At 39.8% G+C, this 26669-nt stretch overlaps 1 protein-coding gene and 1 long non-coding RNA gene across 5 annotated transcripts; one reads left to right on the top strand and one right to left on the bottom strand.

The window, feature by feature from the left end:
• On the bottom strand, window positions 1-5664 carry LOC148867958 (uncharacterized). Of its 4 annotated transcripts, none has more exons than XR_016106572.1 (6): window positions 4629-5664; window positions 4460-4548; window positions 2446-2519; window positions 2221-2349; window positions 1355-1751; window positions 1-375 (listed from the first exon to the last, which is right to left on the bottom strand). It is a non-coding gene; the product is annotated as an uncharacterized LOC148867958 (long non-coding RNA). The 4 variants fall into 4 exon arrangements; XR_016106571.1 differs by having other exon boundaries at window positions 2221-2340; window positions 4460-4551; window positions 4629-5230; XR_016106570.1 differs by having other exon boundaries at window positions 4460-4551; window positions 4629-5230.
• Window positions 5665-17401: 11737 nt separating this feature from the next.
• On the top strand, window positions 17402-25627 carry LOC148867959 (AP2/B3-like transcriptional factor family protein). Its single transcript, XM_088972226.1, has 7 exons — window positions 17402-17584; window positions 18030-18095; window positions 18311-18406; window positions 19066-19121; window positions 19208-19367; window positions 19473-19679; window positions 25040-25627. The coding sequence occupies exons 1-7, from the start codon at window positions 17504-17506 to the stop codon at window positions 25442-25444; spliced, it is 1071 nt and encodes a 356-aa protein (XP_088828352.1). The 5' UTR covers window positions 17402-17503; the 3' UTR covers window positions 25445-25627.
• Window positions 25628-26669: the final 1042 nt, after the last annotated feature.

A 26669-nucleotide genomic window follows, 5' to 3' on the forward strand; every position in this document is an offset into this window, starting at 1 on the left:
GAAATAACACATGGTAAGAATACCCTTTATTAGACTTAACTGGGGATACATCAGAAAAATTAGTTCCAAAGGACTCTGAGACCTAGACGAAGACAAAGGTAAAAACAATCGACGACTCTTACCCATTTGACAAGATTCACAAACAAATAAACTATAATTTTGGCTAGAATACAGTAGACCATACTGAGAGACGACTAGCTGGACTGTACGAAGTGCTGCATGACCAAGACACTGATGCCAACCCTGAAGATTTGTCCGTTCACCAACAAGAGCAGAAGGTGCAGTTGTCGAGTTGTATGAAATGGCTGTTGTTGATGGGAAGCAGTACAACCCTCCTCTACTGACTCCTCGAAGCAAGATTTTCCCCGTATAATCCTTCACAAAGCAACAGTCATGGTGAAACTCAAAAAATATATCATTGTCCTTTGTAAACTTGCTACTGGACAATAAATTTTTTGCAGATTGCAGGAACAAGACTTATATCAGTTAACGTGAAAACATGTTGATTAAAGAGAAGAGATGAAGAGCCAGTATGTTTTATTTGCAAACCTTGACCATTACCCACTCTGACCTGATCTGAACCCTGGTATTCAGACTGATTTTGGATGTTATCAGCATCGAATGTCATGTGATGTGTTGTGCCAAAGTCTGGATACCATGTTGGATCAAATGAAGAATTACCATTGTTGTACGAAGATGTAGTGTGACTTTTGTAGATGGTAGGTTCATAATTTTGATAACTATTATTTGCAAAAATGTATTTTACCTTCCTACAAGTGAACACACCATGTCCAGGTCCGTTGCAGATCAGACAGATAATCGGAGGTGCCTTACCTCGTTCACCATTAAAGAACTAATTCTGGTTGTAATTTTGTTGAGAATTATAATTCTGAAAATTTTGTTGTTGTCCTCGCCCTCGGTCGTACGTATTTTGAGAATTTTTTTGCTGATTCTAGAACCCTGTATTATTTTTCGGTTTCACTCCAGCTACATTAGCAACTGGTGAAACACCCGAATCTAATGGGGTAAGTCCTTGCTCTTCGAGCCAACTCTCATGGTTCAGAAGAGAGCCATTAATATCATGCACACCAAGGGTATGCGCATCTGGTCTGTTGGTTATGGCAGTCAGAACAGACTCATATCCATTGCCTAACCCAACTAGAATATATAAAACCAAATCATATTTATGAATAGGTTCAACAACAATAGACAAACTGCCCGCTATAGATTTTGCTTTTTGAATGTAAGCAGAAATAGATAAAGATCCCTTCTTTAAAATGTGCAACTGTTTCCTAAGTTGCAGGATGTGAAATCTAGCATGGGTTGAGTAAGAAGTAACAAGAGAGCACCATACCTCTGTTAAAGTTGAAAATTCCACAACTTGGGCCATGACGTCCTCAGTAAAAGAAGAAATTAACCAACTTAGAACAAGTTGATCAGTGTCATACTATTTGATATATTCTGGATTCAAGATACTCCCTTCGCCTGCTGGATTAGGTTTCATCTCTAGTGGAGGTTGCTTTTTCCCTTCAACAAGATCCATCAGATGGTGATGTCGAAGTATAGGAAGGAACTGTGCACGCCATAGTAGGTAGTTGTCACTGCCTAGCTTGATGAGAAGGTAGTGTGTCACATTCTAAAGAGAAGGAATCGAAGATGTCGATCCTGAAATATTCAAACTAGCATTCACATTGGTTCGGCTGCCATTGCTCCCTTGAGAAAAATCCATCGGCTCTGATACCAAATTTAAACTAAAGAAATAACAGAAATAGAGAGAGATATGAGGGAATAGACTTCGATGAATTGGAGCACTGAAGCTAGTGGTATTTATAGACTGTAGTGAAGATTTTTGATCATACAATGATATGCACAAGATAACAATAGAAAGCTAGATAGAGTACATGATGGATTATCTTGATCTTGATTTACAATCCTTATCCTTATCTTTCTCAAAGTCCAAATTGGATCTGAATTGGTTAGAGGTTCTGGATCTAGTAGGATAACCTCCAGGAGGATTATCTCCAAAGCTGGTTCGGTTATGAGGGTTATCTCCAATAATCCCCATGTACATATTATTATAAACTGATAATATAACTATCAATATGTCCATAGTAAAATATTCAGTATCACCTTCTGAGCAGTGTGTTGTGCTTTCAAGATCATTTTTACATTGAGAGTACTTTCTATAGAAGCTAAGGCCTTATTACAAGCATCACCTACCAAGCCTAAGTGATGCCATCTTATCCGGTTGTTGATACATCAACAGCTTAACTCAAAATGTTGATTCCCTCTGGGGTGAATGACAATGGCAACAAAAGCTCCTGCTTCTGAACATTGATCCTTTTCCACCTAAGAAACACATAATGAGCTCACAAATTGCTTCTTTTCATCTATATGGATCATGTAGTTATTTAGAGGGTTGTAGAAAGGGTCTGTCTCACCCACCATCAGCCAATGCTTGAGTATACATGCCAATCACCAGGGACTCCAACCCTTGGCTCTACATCAAGTCCATCTGCCTAAAAAATGAAAAGAAGATAACAGTGTAAGAAAATGCCACATATTTGTCATAGGAAAGACTTGAGAACCCAAAAGAAGATAACACTGTAAGAAAATGCCACATATTTGTCATAGGAAAGACTTAAGAACCCATGCCACATCTCCAAAATAAGCCTTTTTTTTATTATTCTTAAATTTGAAAGGTTTCAAACTTTGCAATATCAGTCAGGAAAATAACAGTAAAAGATGAGGTACAGGGATGATGTTGACTGAAGGATTGAATATGTTGCCAATCCAAAGCATCCCTCGTCCAGTAAACTGCAAATTGGCTGAACTAACAAAGCTTTTTCTTTATTTCAAAATATTATTGTTTTCATTACTTTTTCCATCTAGCTTGGTAAAATTTTGGGTGGTTTTAAACCCAGACCTTGGATCAAATCCTGCATTTAGCATTATTTTACTTTTTATGAGAAAACTGCATTTTTTGTCTAAAAAAGAAGAAAAGAGCACTATTGTTGTTGCACTAAGATCATTAAGTTTAGACTTTTCAAAATAAAAAAATAAATAAAATTTACCACTGGTTTTTGGTTAGTAATCCCATAAATTTTACCACTGGTTTTTGGTTAGTGATCCCATAAATTTTACCACTGGTTTTTGGTGAGTGATCATAAGTTAAGACTTTTCAAAATTTACCACCTTGGTGTGCATTATTAATCCTTTTACTACTGGTTTTTGTTGAGTGATCCCATAAAAATTCAAGAGCTTCTATCGAATGATTTTATTTTTTGTTTTCTTTCGTAATGTGGAGAAGCTCTTCCCAAATTTTTCAGTACCTTAAATATTTCATGATGTTATCATAAATTTAAATATCTCCATTGACTTATTTACAAATGGTTTACAGATTATGCTGAATATTTCATTATGGGTGTTTATAGTGTTGGTTTATCAAAATATCAAAATAATAGAATGAAGCCTATTTAAGACAAATATCATATGTTAGAAAGGTCTATTAAGACAAAATGAATAACAAAAAAAAAATCATTAACCTATATAAAATATGTATCTAATATACATACCGTAGCTGATTCTGGACTTAGATGATTCATGGTTAAAATTATTGTTGTCAATTTGCAATTGCATGCCTATTGGTTAATATATATAGGATAATAGGAATGAGTTTTGATGTGTGTGTTTTTTTTTGGGGGTCCAATCAATAGATCGTCTTGATTCTTATAAATCAACAGTTATAGTAACTTCATATCCCTTTCTTTATTATTTTTTTCTATATCTTCCACTAGAACAAAAGCATACAAACTAGCAGCAGACATTGGTTCTTCCATGGGAATCAATCATAAATAATATGTATTTGAAGTAGACTCTACATTGTGGAGCTATACAGAGCCGTTTTCCATTCACAATTGAAGGTAAACATTTAATTATCCATAAAAAAAAAATGAAAGTAGACATTTTACACCTTTTATTTTCTTAGAATTCATTGCAATGAAAATAAATTATATAGAGATTTCTTCAATTAGATATCAAATCTGTACTAGATATACACAAAGACTATTCATAACATACAAAACCCATTAAAAGTCAGAAATACTTTTTGATATAAAAGTAGTGGATTAATGAGATCACTTAATAAACTGCCCTGTTTAGCTTTACTGTGATGCAACTATTCATCATCTTTCTACACAGACACATAATTGACACCTTCGGATCTGTCTTTCAATTGTATATGTTCAATTATTTCTTAGGATTTTGGAGGGTATATTCCTCTATTGCATGAAAGTAAACTATGGATGGCCCAACTAGTCACCCGATGCCCAGTTTCAGATTTTCAGTTAATCAAATGGAGCATGATACAGAACTGGTTTCAGGAAGTATAAGGCACCACAAGAGAATGCTGGAATTAAAAGTTTTAAACATTTAACATCAACAAATGTTAGAGAGATACCTGTTTTTGGACCTTCGATTTGCAGATCAGGGTACCGCCAATTTGGAGTTCAGAGATGAAAGAGTTCAGGTATAACTTTAGCTTTGCAACTGCTGATTTGGAGTTTGGAGAAGAAGTTAGTTTGGGAGGAGGAGGAGGAGGAGAACGAGGAAAAGAAGAAAGTTATTACCGTCGGTCGATTCCATGTCATCGAACGCCAGTTGCACAGTGAAGTTGTTGATGGTCTGCTCCAGGGATAGGACTCGGATGAGAGAATGGGAGGGAAGTTCGAATGATCTCCAAACGGCTTACACTGGACACTGGTGAATTTCATTGAATTGTGCTGGAATACTGTCCACATCTTCTTTCCAACCTCGAGTCTGTATCAGAAATCTTGTTTCCATGAAGCCTTGTTTGCATCAACATCTTCTTGCTAAATAATCCTTCCCCTCCAAACCTTCCAGTCTATCCTTCCTCTCTTACCTTAAGAAACTAACCAACCATAACCTCACCTCAGATCTAGCAGCCTAGGGTTTATTTCCCTCTGATTTTCTCTTTTAAACCAACCTCACCACCACCTAGACCCACACCGGATTCTCATTTGGACGTAGCTACCAAACCAGCCTCATCTTTTAGTCACCTAACTACTTTGTCACTGTCCTTTTGTCTGGATCAACTGTAGTGAGATTCCACCACTTTTTTCCCAAACTTCCTTCACGTGAGCATTTACTATGTCTCTGAAAGGGAAACAAATCATAAAACATCCTGAAGACTTCGAAACTCTCTTTTCTCAAGTAGCAAATGTTGTTGATGAAAACCAAATACTCTCCTTTGAACCAATCGAGGAAGCAATCCAACTATCCAAGTCATTAATTTGACTTTAAAGGGTCACATTTTCCCACGTCAACAGGGAACAGAAGAGGCCCTCGCCAACCATGTTCGATTACGATGGAAGCCAACAGACACAGTCTCAGTTCGTTTTCTCGAAGGAGGTAGCATGGAGTTCTCTTTTGCAAACCAGAGTGGGGCCATGGTTCTACCGCTTGAGTTGGATTTTGCTAGAACGGTTGATAAGATCTGGACCCAGAGTATGGCTCCAAATCCACATGCTTCCTCGAGCTACTGTTGAAGACAGTAGTCTGCCTCCTTAGAGACAAATCATGTAAGAACTCCCACCGGCCAGCTTATCAGAGGCCTATTTGTTCGTAAGAAAATTACCATCGACCTTAGACGTCCTCTTCTCACAGGCCATTTTATCTTCTTTCCTGGGAAGCCAATATGGATGAGGTTTTGCTATGAACAACTTCCACGTACATGTGCCAACTACAAACTCATTGGACATATGTGGACCAACTGCAAAAGATTGTATCATTCCACTCCAGATTATAAGCAATACTTGGACTCTCGCACCGATGAGAGCGGATCTGGCCCTCCACTGACATGGTGACACATGGCACCTCAAAACAATTAGGTGACACCTAGAACCATTTGGGCAACAACTTGCCTTAGCCAAGTTGATGGTGTTCCACTCGGCGGCTTGGCCCAGGCACCGACCTGGCGGCCTGTACCAGGCGCGACCTGGTAGCATGGCACGGGCGCCGACTTGGAGGTTGCGCCTATGCCAGGCCGCCAGGTCGACGTCCGTGCTAGGCTGCCAGATCGCGCCTGGGCCAGGCCGCCAGGTCAGCCACTGTGCCAGGTTGCCAGGTCGCACCTGGGCCAGGCCACCAAGTCGGCGCCCATGCCAGGCCGATAGGTTAGCCAGCGTGCCAGGTTGCCAAGTCGCACCTGGGTCGGGCCGCCAGGTCGTGCCTGGGCTAGGCCACCAGATCGGCATCCGTGCCAGGCCGCAAGTTCGCGCCTGTGCCGAGCCGCCAGGTGGGACACCATCAACTTGGTTAAGGAAAGTTGTTGCCCAAGTGGTTCTGGGTGTCACCTAGTTGTTCCGAGGTGCCATGTGTCACCATGTCAGTGGAGGGCCAGATCCACCTTCATCATTTGTCCCCCACTCCCGAGCTGAAAGTAATTCAGCGAAAGGAGTAGATTGCTCCTTTTGGCCCGGAATGAATAATTCGATGAGCTCATAAGCGTCGGTTCAATTCCTTAGGCTCTGGGAGCGATTCGCAGTCCACTCTCCTTGATTTTGTCCATGCCAAAGAGGTGACTAGGTCTAATGTGGTGTCGAGGTCTTTGCTAGTTTGGCACTTTAGCCCTTAGGCTTTGGGAGCGACCGGTAGTCCACTATCCTTGATTTTGTCCATGTCAAAGAGGCGATTGAGTCTTATGTGGTGCCGAGGTCTTTTATCAGCTATTATTCATTCCAAGCCAAAAGGAGCAATCTACTCCCTTCACCGAGTTACTTTCAGCTCGGGAGTGGGGGGCAAATGATGAGGGCGGATCTGGCCGTCCACTAACATGGTGACACATTGTTACGGTCTAACACAAGCTTAGCCTTGCCTATGCTTGGCAGGCTTACGTTAAGGGACATCACCATCATTTTTGCCGGTAAGATTTTTGGGAGAATTGATGTTATCTTCAGGCAGACCACCAAAAGCTAACGTACTCTTTGAGGAGGGGTGGTTGACCTCCTTGGGTACCTAACCTTGGCACTCCTAGACCATCATCCCTTGCGGGGCGGCCCTGGTTAATGGCTAGCATGGCTACCAGGGTTCCTCATGGGCACACACATGCTCATGGGTACAGTGCATGGACCGGCACTACACTACTGACACTCAAGGGAGGCTTGGCATGCGGCCCTGGCTCAAGCATGACCCTTCACCACGCCAGCCCCATTGCCCAAGCTGAATGAGCTATCCCGTTGCCCCTAGCACACGGGTGTGTTCCGGCCCAGCGGTTGCCTATCATCATGGCACACAGGTGCCCACATCATTGGCATACAGAAGACCCTTCACATCGGTGCCAAGTCACCTCTTCGGCGCGTAGTCGCCTCACTTCTTGGCCTTCCCCCTTTAGCACGTAAGTGGTGCCTCCCATGGACCTGCCAGAGCCAACCGAGTGCCCCAGCCATGCGACTTGAGGTCATGATCCAGTGCTACTGACCTTGGTGGAGCCATCTCATCGGGCAACTCCTAGCCTTGCAGCACATAAAGGCTTGTCCTGGCCTACCTTGGCTGGACGCCGCACGGGTTTCTTCCATTGTAGAACTACCCCCGTGACAACATGGTACCTCGGAACAGCTAGGTGACATCCGAAACCACTTGGGCTACAACTTGCCTTAGCCAAGTTGATGGTGTCCCACCTTGCGGCCTGGTGGCCAGGCACGAGTGCCGACCTGGCAGCCTGGCACATGCGTGACCTGGCAGCCTAGCACGGGCGCCGACCTGGTGAACTGGCCCAGGCGCGACCTGGCGGCCTAGCACAAGCACGACTTGGCAACCTAGAACAGGTGCCAACTTGGCGACCTGCGAGACGTGCTCGCCGACAAGTTTGGCATGCATATCCAAACACTCCCACGATCCTTGGAAGTTGGCCCACGTTCCGAACGATCTGGAGGATGGTCAACGTACATGGCGGTTACCTCAGAGAATCTCGGACCACTTAGTCGACTTCTTAGAAATCTCAGATGCAGTGCGTGAATCCCACGCCAAACTATACCTATATAAAGGCACCAACCCCAATGGCATTGGGGGCGAGTAAGCATATTCTAGCTCTCATACTTAGTGGTTTTTAGCTCAGTCTGTTATGAGAGTATTGACTTAAGCATCGGAACAACCTTGCTGGGTTAGCCACCTCGGGTCCTCTGACATTGATTCCTTGCAGGTCTCTAAAGAACTATGAAGCTCAACAATCAATCCAACTCGCCACCAGGCAACTCGACACTCTGGTCAGCTCGTTACCTAACCAACCTAACTCGGCACTCTGGTCAACTCATCACCTAACCTGCCTAACTCGGCCTAGTCAGCTCGTCACCTAACCTGCCTAGCTCGGTCTAGTTAGCTCGTCACCTAACCTGCCTAGCTCGGTCTAGTCAGCTTGTCACCTAATCTGCCTAGCTCGTCCCAGTCAGCTTGGCACCTAACCTGCCCAACTCAGCCCAGTTAACTCGGCACCTAATCTGCCCCAACTTGACCTAGTCAGCTCGGCATCCAGGTCCTCATCTAGCAGAAATTAACTTCGACCTCCGAGTCATCAACCAATTGAAAGAAGCTGACCAAGCAAATGAGAGATACTTAACACAAAAAGTTGATACATAAACAAAAAATTGATTCGTCAAGACTCTATGACATGCACGGTTGATAAGATCTGGACCGAGAGTATGGCTCCAAATCCACATGCTTCCTCGAGCTACTGTTCAAGACAGTAATTTGCCTCCTCAGACACAAATCATGTAAGAACTCCCACTGGCCAGCTTATCAGAGGCCTATTTGTTCGTAAGAAAATTACCATCAACCTTAGACGTCCTCTTCACACAAGCCGTTTTATCTTCTTTCGTGGGAGGCCAATATGGATGAGGTTTTGTTATGAACAACTTCCACGTACATGTGCCAACTACAAACTCATTGGGCATATCTAGACCAACTGCAAAAGATTGGATCATTCCACTCTAGATTATAAGCAATCCTTGGAATCTCGCACCATCGACTTTCCTGGTGATTGGCTTCGGGATGAATTCCAACCGGAGAAGCAGTTTAACATACCAAAGTACTCTATTCAATCCTTGAATAATCAAGGTACATGTAAAATTCTCCATAGCGAGCAAAGTTCAGATGAAGATTCGGAAGATGGTTCCAGTCGCTGTAAGAGACAGTGTGTTAAGCATTCAGGTGATCTTCTTGCCTTGGTCTTTAACAATTCACCGACACCCATGCAACAGGATCCCGACGAGTGCAGCTATATTCATCACGACAGCAGCCACGAGCAGCCACATGTCAACCATGCATGCACAAGGAAACACAACCCCGGCGTGCCATGCAAGTGCGGGCAGCCACCTTTCACCCACGTAGGACCCGACGCACCATGCATGCATCACGAACAATATATTTCCCCATTATGATCCTAATCCCAATTCTACCCCATGCATGATATTATCTTTCAACAGCCATCTGGCTATCATGCACAATCAAGTAATACTCATGCGCAACACCTGCACAACTTTGACATGCCACGTGATTCCCATACATAACCTCATAAACCCGTTCTTGCAGTACATTATCTCACTAAAACTGGGGGCTTGGGAACCATCGATCTGCTCACAGTTAAGAGAAGACGGGAGGCTTCATCTAATGTCTTGTTCGCAAGGGACAAATGTCTGATTTCTTTACGGGTAAAGCAGTTCCTCCAAAAGATATATTGGCCCGTACTACAATGTTGTATATGAACCAACTGCAACCACAACCGTTACCCACTTGGACCATTCCCTCTTACCTGGACCAAGAACCCATCCCTGGAATTGGTACAGCTACGTTCCCAATGATATCCGGTGAAGGAATTCACCCAACTGTAGCACTTCCAACATAGTTCGCGCCTGGGCCATGCAGTTAGGTCGGCGCCCGTGCCAGGCCGTCAGGTCGCATCTGGGCCAGGCCATCAGGTCGATGCTTAGGCTAGGTCGTGCCTTAGAATTACGGCTGCACTGCATTAGTCTCGTGAGTGACGTTGATTACCCATTCCTACAAGAAGCTACTAGGAGCTCGACTTACGGGGGCATCACTACTTACTTTAGGTCATCAGCTCGTACGGGAGCCTTGAAAGGCTCGACCGGTAGGGGCATACATGCAGTCTGTTGACCATCTACTCCCGCGAAAGCCACGAAGAGCTTATCTCTGTAGAGGATACCTCGCAAAGAGGACTGATGAGGTTTTATCCGAGTTGAAATAAAGTTGGTAAAACTACTTAGTCTGTTGGTCATCAATTTCCTGCATAGTCTTTGAGTTCATAAAAAATGGAAACTAGAAAAGAGAGCTTTTAGTTTCTAAAAGGTGAGAACTTAGCTTTTTGGAAGGAGAGGACTTAGCATTTCAGAAGATGAAAACTTAACTTTTTGTAGCGTTTCCCACAGACGACGCCAATTGATGAACCAATTTTTTGTTGCGCATCAGTTTTTTTGTGCTAAGTACCTCGTCATTTGGTTTGCTTCTAAGTGGCCGATGATTCAGAGGCCGAAGTGTACTTTTGTTGGATGAGGACCTGGATGCTGAGCTGACCAGGCCGAGCTGGGGGCAGATTAGGTGCTAAACTGATTGGGCAGAGATGGGCAGGTTAGGTGACGAGCTGGCCAGAGTGCCGAACTGCCTATTAGGTGTCGAGCTGCCTATTAGTGATGAGTTGAACAGAGGGCCAAACTGCCTATTAGGTGACAAGCTGGATTGGTTGTTGAGCTTCGTCGTTCTTTAGAGATCTACAAGGAATCAATGTCAGAGGACCAGGGGTGGCTAACCCGGCGAGGTCACTCCGATGCTTAAGTCAGTACTCTCATAGTAGACTACGAGCTAAAAATTACAAAGTATGAGAACTAGAATATGCTTACTTGCCCCCCCCCCATGCCATTGGGGTTGATGCCTTTATATAGGCATTGTTTGGCGTGAGCTTCATGCACCGCATCCGAGATTCCCTGAGGTAACCACCATGCACCTTGACCACCCTCTGGATTGTTCGGCACATGGGCCAACTTCCAAGGATCGTGGGAGTGTTAGGATATGCATGTCGAATTTATCGGCGAGCATGTCTTGTAGGTTGCCAGGTCGGCACCTGTGTCAGGCCGCCAATTCACGCCAAGGCCAGGCCACCAGGTCGCACCAGGGCCAGGCCGCTAGGTGGGACACCATCAACTTGACTAAGGCAAGTTGTTGCCTAAGTGGTTCTAGGTGTCACCTAGTTCTTCCGAGGTGCCATTTGTCACAATATAATTGGAGGGCCAAATCCGCCCTCACCAATATCCATCACCACCATCCATAGGTCCTACATTGCAACACCTTCATAAACACCTAGTCTCTCCAAATACACTAAACCTAGTCTCTCCAAATACATGTAGCAATTCATAAACACCTTCGACCTAATTGACTTTGATTTTGTCGGACTTCCTTTTACATGGACCAACGGTCAACAAGTGGTAGCGAGAGTCTTGGAGTATTGAGGATAACCCTATTGCCATGTCATAAGAAAGATCTCCATCTACAGATAGATCTCTATCCAGATTGAGATAGAACAACTAACTAGATAGGCCCTATCAGATAGAGTTTAAATCTATGATAAACTCTATCTGATAGAGTTCAATATTATCTGATTCTCTCCAACTACTGTTGTACCCAAACTGTACTTCATCATCTATAAATACACAGGGTTTGAATGGTTCATTAATTCCATCAAACCATTCTCCATTTATTTGGTCTTTATATTTTTTGTTTTATTTCTTTAACTTGGAGAGACTGGATCGGGCATTGGCAGTCCCATCTTGGTATCGGCTATTCCCAAACACCCAGCTTCACCACTTTCCAATAAACACTTCTAACCATGCTCCCATTTCTATCAATACCTCCCAGTGGCACTTGGAAGGAAATCTCACTTCCATTTCTTACATTTCTGGACTGACCATCCACAATGTAAGCATATTGTTTTTTATTCTTGGAGTCAGCCAGTCCAAGGTTCTCCTGCTCAACAAGTTATCACCAAGCTGAATACTGCAAATCAACCCTCAAATCATGCAATAAATACCACTTTGGTCTAATACAAAGCCACATTTTCAAACTATCAAAACAAATCTCAACTTTGCAAGTGAACTTCACAGAAAACTAGTCTCATGAGCATCTCAAGTCTCTTACAAAGCAGTATCAATATTGGCTTGAAAAAGAAGAGTAATTATGGAGGCTCATATCTCGAGAGTTGTGGCTTCAAGAAGGTGATAAAAACACAAGATTCTTTCACCATGTGACAAACCAAAAAAACTCAAAAAATAATATTGGCTAAGAACCACAAAAGGCTCCTGGACTTCAGACTAGTCAACCATCGCCCAATTATTTAAGAAATCAATATTGGATATTGGAGGACAACATGAATCATTCAATCCAATCATGTTATCTCTTATTCCACTTCTTGCCTTATCTCCATCGCACAAGGAACCATTGCTGCTTCCTCCCACTTTAGAAGAGCTGACAATGGTGGTCAAACAACTAAATCCACATAAGGCTCCTGGCCCTGGTGGGTTCACCCCTTATTTTTATCAGTATTTTTGGGAGTACATTGGACCAGACACCTTTGAAATGACATTGAATTTTTGTCCAAGGAGATAAATAACACAAATTTGGTGTTTATTCCAAAAAACAACCAGCCAGTGGATACTTCAAGTTTCCAGCCTATCAGCCTATGCAATGTGATCTACAAAATAATAACAAAATGGATGGCCACACGCCTCTAGCCAGTTCTGCAAGAGTTGATCTCACCTTTCCAATCAGGATTTCTCAAAGGAAGGTAAATCTCAGACAATATTCTTTTGGTTAGAGAAATTCTTTACAAAATGAAATAGAAAAAAAAAAGGTCAGGGTTTCATAGCTCTCAAACTGGAAATGTCCATAGCATTTGATCGGATGGGCTGGTCTTTCTTATACCATGTTCTTTAGAAGATGGATATTCCAATCAAATGGTGTAACATGATCTATTAATGCATATCTATTGCCACCTTTTCCATCAAATTGGTAGGGGAATCATATGACCACTTCAAATTGAATCAAGGAGCCCGACAAGGTAATCCCATTTTCCCTTACCTTTTTATCATAGGCATGGAAGTTTTCACACAAATGTTATGCCAAGCCTCTACAGCCGGGCAATTTGAAGGAATGAAAATTAGTCGAAATAATTCCCCCATCACTCCTATTTGTAGATGACTGCATCCTCTTCTGTAAGGCAACTGTCAATCAGGTTAAGACTCTTGTTAAAATCTTGTAGTCTTTCAAAGCCATATCTGGTAAAAAAATAATTACTCCAAGTCAAGCATCATTTTCAGCAAGAATGTACCCTAACATCATAGGAAATTCTTCTTTCATATTCTCCATGTAAAGAAACTTGTGCTAGGATCCAAATATCTTGGCATTCAAGTTGGTACAGACATCCATCTCCGTGGCTCTCATAAGGAGGTTATTAAAAGGGTAGAGTCGAAAATTGGATCTTGGAGCTCTAAGTTGTTGTCACTAGCGGGTAGAACCACATTAGTTAAATTATTTCTACAAGCAATCCCTATGTACCTCATGTCAACATCTATTTTACCAAAGTCAACCACCTCATCCCTCGACAAAATGATAAGAACCTTTTGGTGGGGGGATTGCAACAAGAGTTCTCATCATACCGTTGCTTGGAGGAAGTTATGTTAACCAAAAAATCACAAAAGTTTAGGTTTCAGATCTTTTGGCTCCATGAATCAAGCAATGTTTAATAAACAGGTATGGAGGCTACTAATGGATTACCAAGGTATGCAAATCAAGTCTAGGTATTTTCCAAATACCTCTATCTTCTCTATAGAAGAAGGCAAATACAGTTCACAATGGTGGCAATAAGCCCGTAGGATGGCACTCCTGCTAAGACCCAACTTACTGTGGTCAATCAAGGATGGTACGGCAATATCAGCCGACCATGACCCTTGGATTCCTACACTTCCAGGACTAGTTCCATCGCCAACCTCAACACATCAATCACAACGACTTGAATTGAAAGTCTAAGAACTACTAAATTTTGATGGATCTTGGAACCTCCTTTGGCTACAAGAATGTTTTCATGCTCCCACTATCCAAAACATACTAGCAGTGACCCCGAAGCCTAGCCAAACTAGTGACCTACTAGTTTGGAAGCCCAATGCTTTAGGCATCTATTCAGTCAAATCGACATATCAATTTTTCTCATCTTTAGGGGCTTCAGTATCCTCCACACATTTTAACTGGAAATTACTATGGAAGCTAAAGGTGCCACACAGATTCCAAAATTTTCTTTTGAAAGTTCTTTGGGATGGTTTGCTCACAAAACATAAGTGCTCGTCTTGGTTAAATGAATATGACCAACCTTGCGTTTTTTGCAAACTACAGGAAGAAACACTTAATCATCTCCTTTTTCAATGCCTACTTGCACGAACTGTTTGATTCGGTGCCCAGATTGGCTTAAATCCCTCCTACATAGGTCAGGATCCGATTCACACTATCATCATTAGCTGGTTACAGGCCCGCGTACAATTTTGGATAAGCAGCAAGTAATAACAAGTTTAGGCAAATTTGCTTTGATCACCAATCATGTATGGGAAGCAAGGAACAAGAAAATATTTGAAAATATTGATTCAATTCCATGCAAGTGGTTAATTTAGCAATGTCCTTCCAATTGGAGCACCCAACAAATGAGGCCAGGCCACCTCAACACCAACCACCATCTTCTAGTAACTTACATTGTTTATTTACTGATGGCTCTTATTATCCAGCTTCAAGTGCTACAAGACGAGCAGGCTTCATAATCCAATATAATATGACACAGAAAGTTACACCATTGTAGAAGGAGGACCTTCATGGGCACTCACAAGCTATGGCGTTGAAATTCGAGCCATGTTAAGTGGACTACAAACGGCTCTCTCTCATGGTATTACTTGTCTTTTGGTATATACAAACAATGCTACTTTAGTAGATTTTGCAAGAACAGATCGAGTTGCTCACTGAATTGAACAACTACATAAAAGCCACATGAGACGACTCATTAACTCTTTTAATTATATATATTTTACACATATTGTAAGGCAACAAAACCAGGCAATACACCTTTTTGCTTACTTATCTTGTAAGGGTCAAATCCGAGTTCACTACAACTCGAGACAATCCTCTCATGTAACCTTTTCTATATAAATATATCCCTTTTCTCTTTGACAAAAAAAAAAAATCATCCAAAATAAGGAAATTTAGATTTTTTTCTTTTTCTGTCCGACTCAACGTTAACTGATTTTCAATTGTTAACTAACGTTAATATTAACATAAAGGTGCCGATGTACTTGGTGGGTTCACGCTTTCTGTAAACCCACGGGTTCACAGGATTTAAACTCACATAAGAGATGGTAGTATAATGATTGGCTGAAGCTAGAGGGCTTGCTTGGAATTTAGAACTAAAGTGCTCTAGATTAATTGGCAAAAAATTTGCAAACCCATACGAGAAGGGACCTAGGCATAAGATCATTACATGGCATTATTAAAGCATTTAGACTCAAGACGTGGTTTAAAGTGCTTGAAGGTCAAAACATTTGTGCAAAGCTCATTTCAAAATACATCGAGTAAACTCTAGTTCATCAATAGAACGGCTTCATGGTTCTAAGTTTTGGAGAGAAATGGTTGAAGTTAAAACCTTGGCTTTGACTCAGTGGGTAATCGGGTGATTTGTCCTTCTAGCATGATAATTGGATTGACATAATTGGCTTAAGTTACTTGATTAACATTATTAAAGTGGTATTTTTAAATTTTAGGGGGCCATTTCAAACTTGAACAGTGCCGCACAACCATGCCATTATCTAACGGATTTATTAATAATATCTTCGACGTTGTTTACTTTTGTCTTAAAAATGATCTTTTGTGAAAATGATCCTTTTAAATCTTTAGGGTCTAAAGTGGTTTTTTTTGGCAAAGTTCAATGATTGTCAAAGTTAAGAATCCCATTTAAAATAGAGCACACAATTTTATAATTATTTAAGCATAAAACAAATTTATTTGAACTTCTATTTTGTTTTTCTTCCTTCACTCTAGAAACATAATATTAGATTTCTTGATGAATAAAATACTAGACAATCTCAATTCCCCACTTACCGTGCAATAAATGTAGATTGAATGAAACGGGCAAAAAGGATAGAGAAATGAATTGGATCCATGGAATTGTACTTTGCAACATGGACTTGAAGGGTGGAGCTGACCACAGCTTGTCCAAAAACTGTAATGAGAATTTTGGAGGTTTTTTTTTTTTTGGTCAACTTCCTATTACACGGAATGGAGGACTGTGGGGCTTTGGGTTTGCAAGTTTCTGGCGTCCATGTTCCACTGCTTGGTACCAGTGTACCAGAAAACCACAATTAAATTATTGCCTGAATTCGAAAGTTCTGCACCAAGAAATTGCTATGGTACCAGTGTACCACTACTGATTATGATACTGAGATCAGAAAACCAATTGTACATGTGCTTTGATCAAGGGAGGACCAGAAAACATCCATCGGACAGCTTTGACCTGAAACATCCCCCGTAAATGTTGATGAAAATCCATCTAATTGATTACGACTTTTGATGAAAGGGGCCTAGATGTGTAAATCGGGCCGGGTCACTTGCGGCCTAGCACGGCATAGCACGATAGCCCATGGGCCGTGCCATGCTGAGCCTAGGGTTTGAAATCCATGGGCCGATACGATACGGCACGATTAAACGAGCCATGTCACTCACGTCCTGCATGCCGGCACGACCAACACGACCCATATATAATATTTATATATATTATATATACATAATATATTTATATATTATATATTATATAAATTATAATTATATAATAATATATAGTATATAATATATTAATAAAATAAACAATTTTTTTTCAATTTTATTATACTAATTTATTTAATTATTATATATAAGCAATTGTATACATCAAAATTCATAAAATTAAAATTTTAATTTTTTTCAATTTTTTAAATAAATAGGCAAAAATAGCTTTGGCCCGATTTGGACCAAGGCTTAGCCCACGGGCCAGCCCAGCCCACGGCACAAGCCCACACAGGCCTGGGCTGTGGGCATGCCAGGCCAACCCCCAAAATTTTCACCAAGGAGGGAAGCACGGCCCGTAATGACTCACGAATCAGCATGGCACGGCCCACTTTACACCTCTAAAGTCAATGCAGTTTATTAATTACTGCACTAGTAAAATGCAAAATGGAGCGGGTGTTTAGTTAATTAGGTAAATATAAGGGTGTCTTAGTAAATCACCCCTTTTTATTAAGAACAAAACATTTAAGGAGTCGTAAGTTTTGTAACTTTCAAAATTTGAAAGGGCGCTTCCCCTTCCCAACAGGCGACAGAATTCCTGCGCTCTCTTTCTCTAAGCCCTTAACCTCAAGTCTCCATGACCAAGCGTAGCGGCAAGATTAATACCTATGAAGAAGCTCGCAAGCAACGGCTCCGAGACAATAAGAAACGCTTTGAGGTTTATTTTTTTCACTCCCTTGATCTGTTATTTTGATATCTCCATCTTCATTTCATGCCTTTATCCCTTCTCAAAAGCATTAGACCACTGTCTAAGTATAGTTTTACAAAAAAAGAAAATCCAGATTATATGGACTGAACTGATAGGCATTGAAAATGCTGAAAAACTTCATAGAAATAATGCCATTAAAAGATTGGAATGATAAATTATCAGAAACTCTAATCTACTGAAACAATAATGGTGGGCTCTCCGGATTTTTGTATTGAAAGAATCCAATTATTTTGTTTTAGAGGATGCATACAGAGCAGCACTTTCTGCTGCTAGATGAGCATCTTTGGGGTTTTATGTCAACCTCAATTGCAGAGGAAAAATCCACAGTCTATCTCCTTTTGGTCCATTTTATTAATCTCCTTGCTTACCTTTTTAATAATTGTTGGTTTTGAAGGATTTGGGGATTTTGAAGATATCCAAAAGCTTATCAGAGATAGCAAGCTCTGGAAAGAACTCACCGGTAAAGTTTGTTGCATTACTTTCTCTTCTTCGATCAGTTATCGAAAGGAAAATTTTACCTTAGCGAAGGTGTGGTGATTATAAGAATTGTAAAAGTTATACATGATCACAAAATGGATTTCATCGGAGGTTTTCTTATTTACTGTGTCAAACTCTTTTTTATTTATAAATATCTATCTTTCCCTTTGTTACTATTACTTTGTTGACATCATGTAGCAACGCCAAACAAAAGCCAAACCCAAAAAGAGCCTTGATGGATTGGAGTTAAGGCGCTCTTCACGAGCAAGAAATCCTGTCTCTTCGTATTCAGAGGTAAGCATGAATATCACTCAAATTCTCCTAGGAAGAAAAATCAAGATGAAAAGGGGGTAATAATGAATAGTAGAAAACAGAGCATTAGGCACTCTGTGTTTTATTGATTGCATGGTTTGACCTGGGTTTGGTAGTCAGTTAACTGTCATGACATGGCATATTAATACGCCTTTCCTGATATTTCAATCCTCGAAGCTAAATCAAGCGCTCGGATTGCTTCGTTGGATGGATTTATAATATGAATCTAGTACTAGTGTTGCAAGTATTTGGCCTTGCGTCTATTCGGGGGTGGGTATAATGAGAGATTTCGTTGGTGTCTATATCTGTTCTTTCTGATTCCAAGGTCTACAACAGATACAGGGTCGTGGTCCTAGCGTTTCTCTTTTATTTTTCAGCATAAGAAAATGCCAATTGGTTTTAATACGTGCCCACCCCTCAAAACAATACCACACCATATATTGATCTCTTTGCTTCTGAGGTGCCATCTATGCATTTTGCTTGTACATACAATCAAAATACTGCTATGACGATATAACATTTGTCTCTTTGCACTTTCTTAGCATTAATTCTTGGTTTGGCTACTTTGCTCATGACTTGGTTCAAAACAAACCCAAGTGTTAGAGGTTTCTATTTTCCGAAATTTGTTTTACTTATATCAGGTCGGCGATGTCACTCCAAATTTGCGTAAGAGATCAAGGTCAAATTCTTGGAAGAGGTTTGGCTTCTTGCTCAATGATTTCTGTCTATTAATTTGATTTTTGGTGGTTTCTTTACACCTTGCTAAATCCAACTTAATTTCAGCTACCTCGCTAGACCTTTTGATGAAGTAAAAATGGCATCGTATGAGGAACGATTCCATGCCATTGAAAGTGCAGAAAAGATTCGAACTAATTTGCCATCTGGAAATCCATCTTTTGTTAAATCCATGGTTCGGTCTCATGTGTATAGCTGCTTTTGGCTGGTGAGTTTTTGCCATATACATAATGTATGGTTAAAGTTTATTTTTGGATGGTACATGTGAGACTACTTTTACTAAATTGTTGCTTAAATCTGATATAATCATTAGGGTCTTCCGTCAAGTTTTTGCAAGAATCATCTTCCCACTAAGGAGCTGAAGATGGTATTGGAGGATGAGAAAGGCTCAGAGTATGACGCTATCTACATTGGAAGTAGATCAGGCCTTAGTGGTGGGTGGAGAGGTTTTGCATTGGATCATAAATTGGATGACGGGGATGCTTTGGTCTTTGAATTGATTGAGCCAACAAGATTCAAGGCAAGACCCTATCAAATATATTCGTTCAAAAATGATTATGCTTGCCATTTGGTTTTTGGTCGGTTACTTTTCTTGAGTTACTTGGAAGCTTTCTTGGTTTAATAGAACAGTGTATTGTCAAAAGGCAAAAACGTTATTCTCTTGAAAATAATAATGCATGGAATAAAATGATGTTGGTAACTTAACAACCATTGTAGTTGTTGCGAAACATAAGGGAGAAGAGAATATTTTCTTTATTGATGATACAAAATATATTGAGCATACACCTTAAATAAGACAAGATAGGAGAGACAAACTCTTAGAATTTTTCTCAATCAGGGATTGACTAAATCTTTCCCTTAATCCTAGGATCTGGCTTTCCTAAATTTATTCAAATATCAAATCATATTTTTCTTAATTTGCCGCAAATCTTGTCTTTCTTAATTTGCCCACACTCCCCCTCAATTTGATGCAAAGATATCTATCATGCCCAACTTGCTAACTTAAAGTTCAAATGGCTGTCTCAACAAGCCTTTAGTTAAAATATCTGCAACTTGTTGTGTGGTTGGTACAAACGGAGTGCAGATTATTCCTTCTTCAAGCTTCTCCTTTATAAAGTGTCTATCAATCTCAACATGTTTAGTCCTGTCATGTAGAACCAGATTCTGAGCAATGCTGATAGCTGCCTTGTTATCATAATACAATTTCATAAGAAAGCTCACTATTATCTTGAGATCTGCCAGCACCCTCTTTAGCCAAAGAACCTCACACACTCCTTGAGCCATTGATCTGAATTCAGCCTCAACACTATTTCTAGCAATTACACTTTGTTTCTTGCTTTTCCAAGTAACTAAATTGCCCCAAAGAAATGTGCAGTACCTCGAATTTGACATTCTATTAGTGGTCGAGCCTGCCCAGTCCGCATCTATATATACCTCAACCCCTCTCTTCTCATTTTTCTTGAAAAAGAGTCATTTTCCTAGTGTGCTTTTTAGGTACTTAAGAATTTGATACATAGCTTCAAGATGTTCTTCGTATGGGGAGTGCATAAATTGATTCACCATGCTCATGGCGAAGACAATATCAGGACGTGTATTAACTTCTATTGGAACCCCATTTTTAACTTCTCCAAGTTTAGTATTAACTTCTATCGGAGTGTCTGAAGGTTTGCATCCACTCATTCCAGTTTCTTTCAAGAAATCTAAAATATATTTTTGTTGCAAAACCACAATGCCCTTCTTTGATCTTGCCACTTCCATTACAAGAAAGTACCTTAGCTGGCCTAAGTCTTTAATCTCGAATTCCTTGGTTAGGCTCTGCTTTAGTCTGCTCATCTCTTCAATATCATCTCCAATCAAGATTATGTCATCAACATAGACAATCAGAACTGAAACCTTATCTTTAGTGGATCTTTTTGTGAAAAAAGTAGGATCAGATTGTCCTTGACTATATCATTGACTTTTGATGAACCTTGTGAATATTTCAAACCAGACTTTGGGAGATTGTTTAAGTCCATATAGAGATTTTTTTAGCTTGCATATCTTAGTTCTAAACTTCTCAGTGAAACCAGGTGGAGGCTCCATATATACTTCTTCTTCCAAGTCTCCATTCAAAAAGGCATTCTTCACATCTATCTAATTCAGTGGCCAATCAAGATTAGCTGCAACAGATAAGAGTACTTGAACTATATTTAGCTTTGCCACTGGAGAAAAGGTCTTAGAATAGTCTACTCCATTTGTCTGAGTAAAGCCTTTCAATACTAGGCGAGCCTTGTATCTCTCCAATGATCCATTTGAGTCGTACTTCAGAGTGAACATCCATTTACAACCGACAACTGTCTTTCCATCCGGCAGGTCCACTTTCTCCCAAGTAGCTTTCTTTTCCAAAGCTCTCATCTCCTCAAAAATAACTTCTTTCCACTAAGGAACATTTAGAGCCTCTTGGATACTGTTAGGAATGGATACACTCGACACTTGTGAAATAAAGGTACAATATGAAGGTGAAATATTTTTGTAAGATACAAAATTTGATAGGGGATGTTTTGTACAAGACCTAACACCCTTCTTGAGAGCAATGGGAAGATCAAGTTGACTGGAAGAATTAGAATTACCTGGAGGAACATTTTCAGGGATTTTTGGAGAATTATCATGAGTTTCATGATCCAACCTTAGATCAGATTCTTGTTGATGCTGCGGAATAGTGCCTCTCATTTTCTATGCTAGATATTCCCTTGAATATACAAGGCCTTTATATTGTTTCACACGCATCTCTGTAGTTTCAGCTTTTTCATTTTGATATAGCATCACCAAAGGTTGTTCATTTTCAATATTTAATTCATTTTTTTCCATTAATTTTGTATTTTTTGCCTCGCTTTCTTTTGGTGACTAGTTGTGAGAAATATCATTATGGACAAATTCAAACATTAAATTAGAACCATCTAAAAAACCATATTCACTAGTGTTGCTCTCCCCCTGAAGATGGGAGTTGTAGTACGAGGTTCTTTCAAAGAATGTGACATCCATAGTCACAAACATTCTTTTCAAAACTGGATCAAAGCATTTGTACCATCTCTGATTAGTGGAATAACTTACAAAAATACATTTATGTGCTTTTGGATCAAGTTTTGAATGTTTAGGATCATGGTTATGAATAAAGGCCACATTTCCAAAAATTTTTAAGGGAATGTTTGTCACTAGCCGAGAGTTTGGAAAACAACAAATGAAAACTTATATGGGTGTTTTAAAATCCAAAATTCATGTAGGCATTCTGTTAATCAAATAAGTGATTGTTAAAACGGCTTCTCCCCAAAGATACTTAGGAACCTTAGTTTGAAATCTTAGGGTTCTAACAACTTCAAGGAGATGTTTGTTTTTCCTTTCAGCCACCCCATTTTGTTGAGGTGTATTATTACACGAACTTTGGTGTATAATTTATTTTTCAGCAAAAAAATTCCCTAACACATTGTTAAAAAATTCATTTCCATTATCACTTTGAAAAATTTTAATTTGAATCTGAAATTGTGTTTAAACCATGTTATAGAAATTTTTGAACACAATTTCAACATCGGATTTCTCTTTTAAAAGGAAAACCCAAGTTACCCTAGTATGATCATCAATAAAAGTAATGAACCAACGTTTTCCAGAAAGAGTTGTTACTCTAGAAGGGCGTCAAACATCATTGTGAATCATGGTAAATGGTTTTGATTTTTTATATGGTTGAGACTGAAAAACAACACGATAATGTTTTGCTAATTCACAAGATTCACACTTGAAAATTGAATGATTTTTATTCATGAATAACTTGGGAAATAGATGTTTTAATATTGAAAGCTATGATGACCTAATCGATAATGCCATAACAAAACATCACTGTCACTAGAAAGATAGAGCTTAAACAAGTCTGTCAGTCTTGCCTTCCAAAGGTAGATCATTTATTAAAGAGGTAGAGACCACCATCTTGTTTAGCACCCCCAATCATTTTCCCCGAGGTTAAATTCTGAAAATCACAACAAGAAGACCAAAAATTAACTTGACAATTATGATCAAAGGTAAGTTTGTTGACAAATAAGAGATTGTATGATAGGTTAGGAACATGCTGAACATCTTTGAGGTTTAGAGAAGGAGAAATAGATACATTTCCTTTTCCAACAATAGTAGCAAAGGAACCATCTGCAATCTTAACCTTTTGATTCCCTGCACAGGGTGTATATGAAGAAAATAATTGTGAAGTGTTGGTCATATGATCAGTGGCACCTGAATCTAGTTTCCAGGAACCATTAGATTTGGTACAAGCAATGGTTGCAGTGAAGAAATTACCTGACTGAGCTAGTGAATAGGATGGGTTAGAGTTTCTTAACAATTGAGATTGAAACATTTTATATAAGTGCTCTATTTGTTCCTTTATGAAAGGAAGAGACTCTGAGGATGACTACTGCCTTGGATCCGAGTTGCTTACTTGAAGTGCACGAACATCTCTCATTGACTTGTTGTCACTACTTGATTTTTTCTTCTAACCCACTGGTTTCCTGTGTAGCTTCCAGCAAGTTTCCTGAGTATGCCATGGCTTTCTACAATGATCACACCAAGGTCTCTACTTTTCTCCTCGTTTATCTCCATCTAAGTTTGCACATTGGGCCACAAGAGCGAACCCTTCATTCTCTGTTTTTGTTTCACTAACATTCTTTAACATCACTTACCGCCGTGCTTTTTCTCTACGCACTTCTGAAAAACCTCTCTTATAGTAGGCAAGGGCATTCGTCCTAAAATGTCTCCGAACCTCATCAAGTTCTTTGTTCAAACCAGCCAAGAAAACAAAAACCCGGGCTCTTTCTATCTTCTTTTTGTACCGAGCACTGTCACTGGGACTTTCCCATTTTTCTTCTTCAAATAAATCCAACTCCTACCAAACAGCCATCATCTCATTATAATAGGCTATTACTTCCCGTTTACCTTGTTGCATCTTCCACATTCGGGTATTCAGTTCGAACAGTTGTGAATGATTGTCCAAATCTAAATAGGTTTCCCTAACAGCTTCCCACACATCGCAAGCCGTCGGTAGAAACATGAATGGTTTTCCAACCACTAGATCCATAGAGTTGATCAACCAAGTGGTAACCATAGACTTTTCAAAACACCACTGCCTATACTTTGGATCATCAGTGGTTGGTGGTTTCACTTTGCCATTCAAGTAGTCGAGTTTCCCTTTGTCGTCAATCACCAACCGTACAGACTGATACTACTCAAGATAATTTTTTCCATTCAGTTTGTGAATGGTAATTTGAAGGGAATTCTCAGAAAGAGAAATAGCCGCAGGCTGAATACCTCCCTTCGAAGACGTCATACCACTGGTAGCATCCGAAGATGCTGAACCTGAGCCAACCATGGCGGCCTTAAAATTCATGATCGAACCCTATGGCTCTAATACCATGTTGCGAAATATAGAGGAAGAAAATAAGAAGATTTTCTTTATTGATGATACAAAACACATTGAGCATACACCTTAAAAAAGAAAAGATAGGAGAGACAAACTCCTAGAATTTCTCTCAATCAAGGATTGACTAAATCTTTCCCTTAATCCTAGGATCTGACTTTCCTAAATTTATTCAAATCTAATCTTTCTTAATTTGCTGCAAATCCTGTCTTTCTTAATTTGCCGGCACTAGTAATACATAAAAATTTGTGGGTTATAGAAGAATTGAGTTACAAGAACAGTCCATGTCCTTGTAGAATGCTAAGATTTTCTTTATTGGAAGCTTTCCTACTGTTTCAATATTCATAAAACAATATTAAATCGATTCTCATATATGGTTGTCCATTTTATTGTCTCTGCTGTTTAATAGTTTTGTTTCAGTTATCAATAGGATTTTACTGGTTTTATTGTAGGTTTACATTGTGAAAGCCTCAAAGCAGCCGAAGCAAAAAAACACTGCAGAAATTGATAGAAAATTTAATTCTAGAGTACGCTCACCGAAGAATGCTGTGAAAGTAAATGAGAACGTCTATTCTAAGGCAAAATATTCAAGAAACTTGAAGAAAGCCGAAGAAGTAAATGAGAATGGTGCACAATCTTCTCCCCATAATTTCCAAAAGAAAGAAGTAGCAAAGAAAGTAGGATTTTTCAAGAGTGACAATGAATATGATTCTAGAAAGCTTCAGGCAGAAGATTGGTTAGAGGTTGCTGCAAGTGACAAAGATTCGAGTCCTCGGAGTCTCCAACAAGGTGGTCCTACAAGGCTTATTAGGAAGAGAGGTCCTTCGACAAAGTTATTTAGAAAAAAAGCTTTTTAGGTAGTTTACTTGTTTTGATAAAAAAGAAGAAAGAAAAGCAAAAGGGGTTTTACTGATTTTTGATACCTACTGGTTGTAAAACCTTACATATTTCTTAACATGGTTGGCAACCATAGCAACTGTCTAATTCTGATATACTACCTACAAAATAATAGGACACCTTTGGATGTGATTGCCTGACCATTTTCTTATTGTTGAATATGAGGATGTTTGCGTGGTTTGGTTCAATTTGGAGAATATATTAGATCAAACCGATAAATTATAGTCTAGAATTTTCTTACACCAAGTCAAAACCTGTCATTATAGAAATTTAAGTGGGTCAATCATTCGTTTTATCATGGTCCGGCCCAGTTTTTAATATGATTTGAGCCATTCTATTGGGCTTAACCCAATTAAAAAGCTGAATAACATATTGACACATCTAAATTAAAATCCAATGATGGAAGGAGAAAATGACTAAAATACCCATTTTCTTATGTTTATTCCTTTTTTTCCGCCAAATGGTCCCCCTCTTCGGCTCCTCCCAACATTACAATGCTAACAGTGCTCTCAAACTTCCAGAGCTACTCTGCTTGAGATGAAAAAACAAAATTAAACCCACTAGAAGTTTGCTGTGGAGGTAGCTATGGCGACAGCCCGAGCAGCCGAAGTGGTCTGATTCACTGGGTCTTCTAATTTTGTTAGAGAACATTGCGTTGCTATCGTGATTCAAAGTTCCAAATGGCTTTAAGATGATGTCTTGTGAGTATAGCAAGGCAAAGAAACAAAATACAAGGTCTTTGGTTACAATTTTAGCATTTTGAGGTGAAGTAAACATTGACTGACTGATTTAGTTGTAATTATGAAGACAAGGAAAACACTCAGAGTGCTTAAAGGATTAATGAAGTAGCAAGTTTAACATTTCAAAGAATGCAAAGATAAACCTCTTTTACATGCAAACTTTGGATTCAGTACAGACTCGAATGCGCAATCAACGTATGAAGCTTTCACAAGAAAGGAGAAAGTCTACCCTTAGTAATAACAATGGGAATCACAACATTTTCAAGATATCGCAAAGAGTAAATCAGCTTTTAAATATGTTTATCTGAATTCTATTAGACTTTATGCTAAATAATAAAAATGCTTTGAGTGTCGAATGTGCTCTTTTCTAAATTGAAAGATAGAAGTAGCATTGCCGAGAATTGGGATTGATGACCACCCACATATAACCAAGGAAATAATTGAG

This window comes from Nelumbo lutea, chromosome 2 (assembly GCF_056320005.1).
Source record: "Nelumbo lutea isolate HS-2025 chromosome 2, American lotus-T2T, whole genome shotgun sequence".
NCBI classification, from domain to species: Eukaryota; Viridiplantae; Streptophyta; class Magnoliopsida; order Proteales; family Nelumbonaceae; genus Nelumbo; species Nelumbo lutea.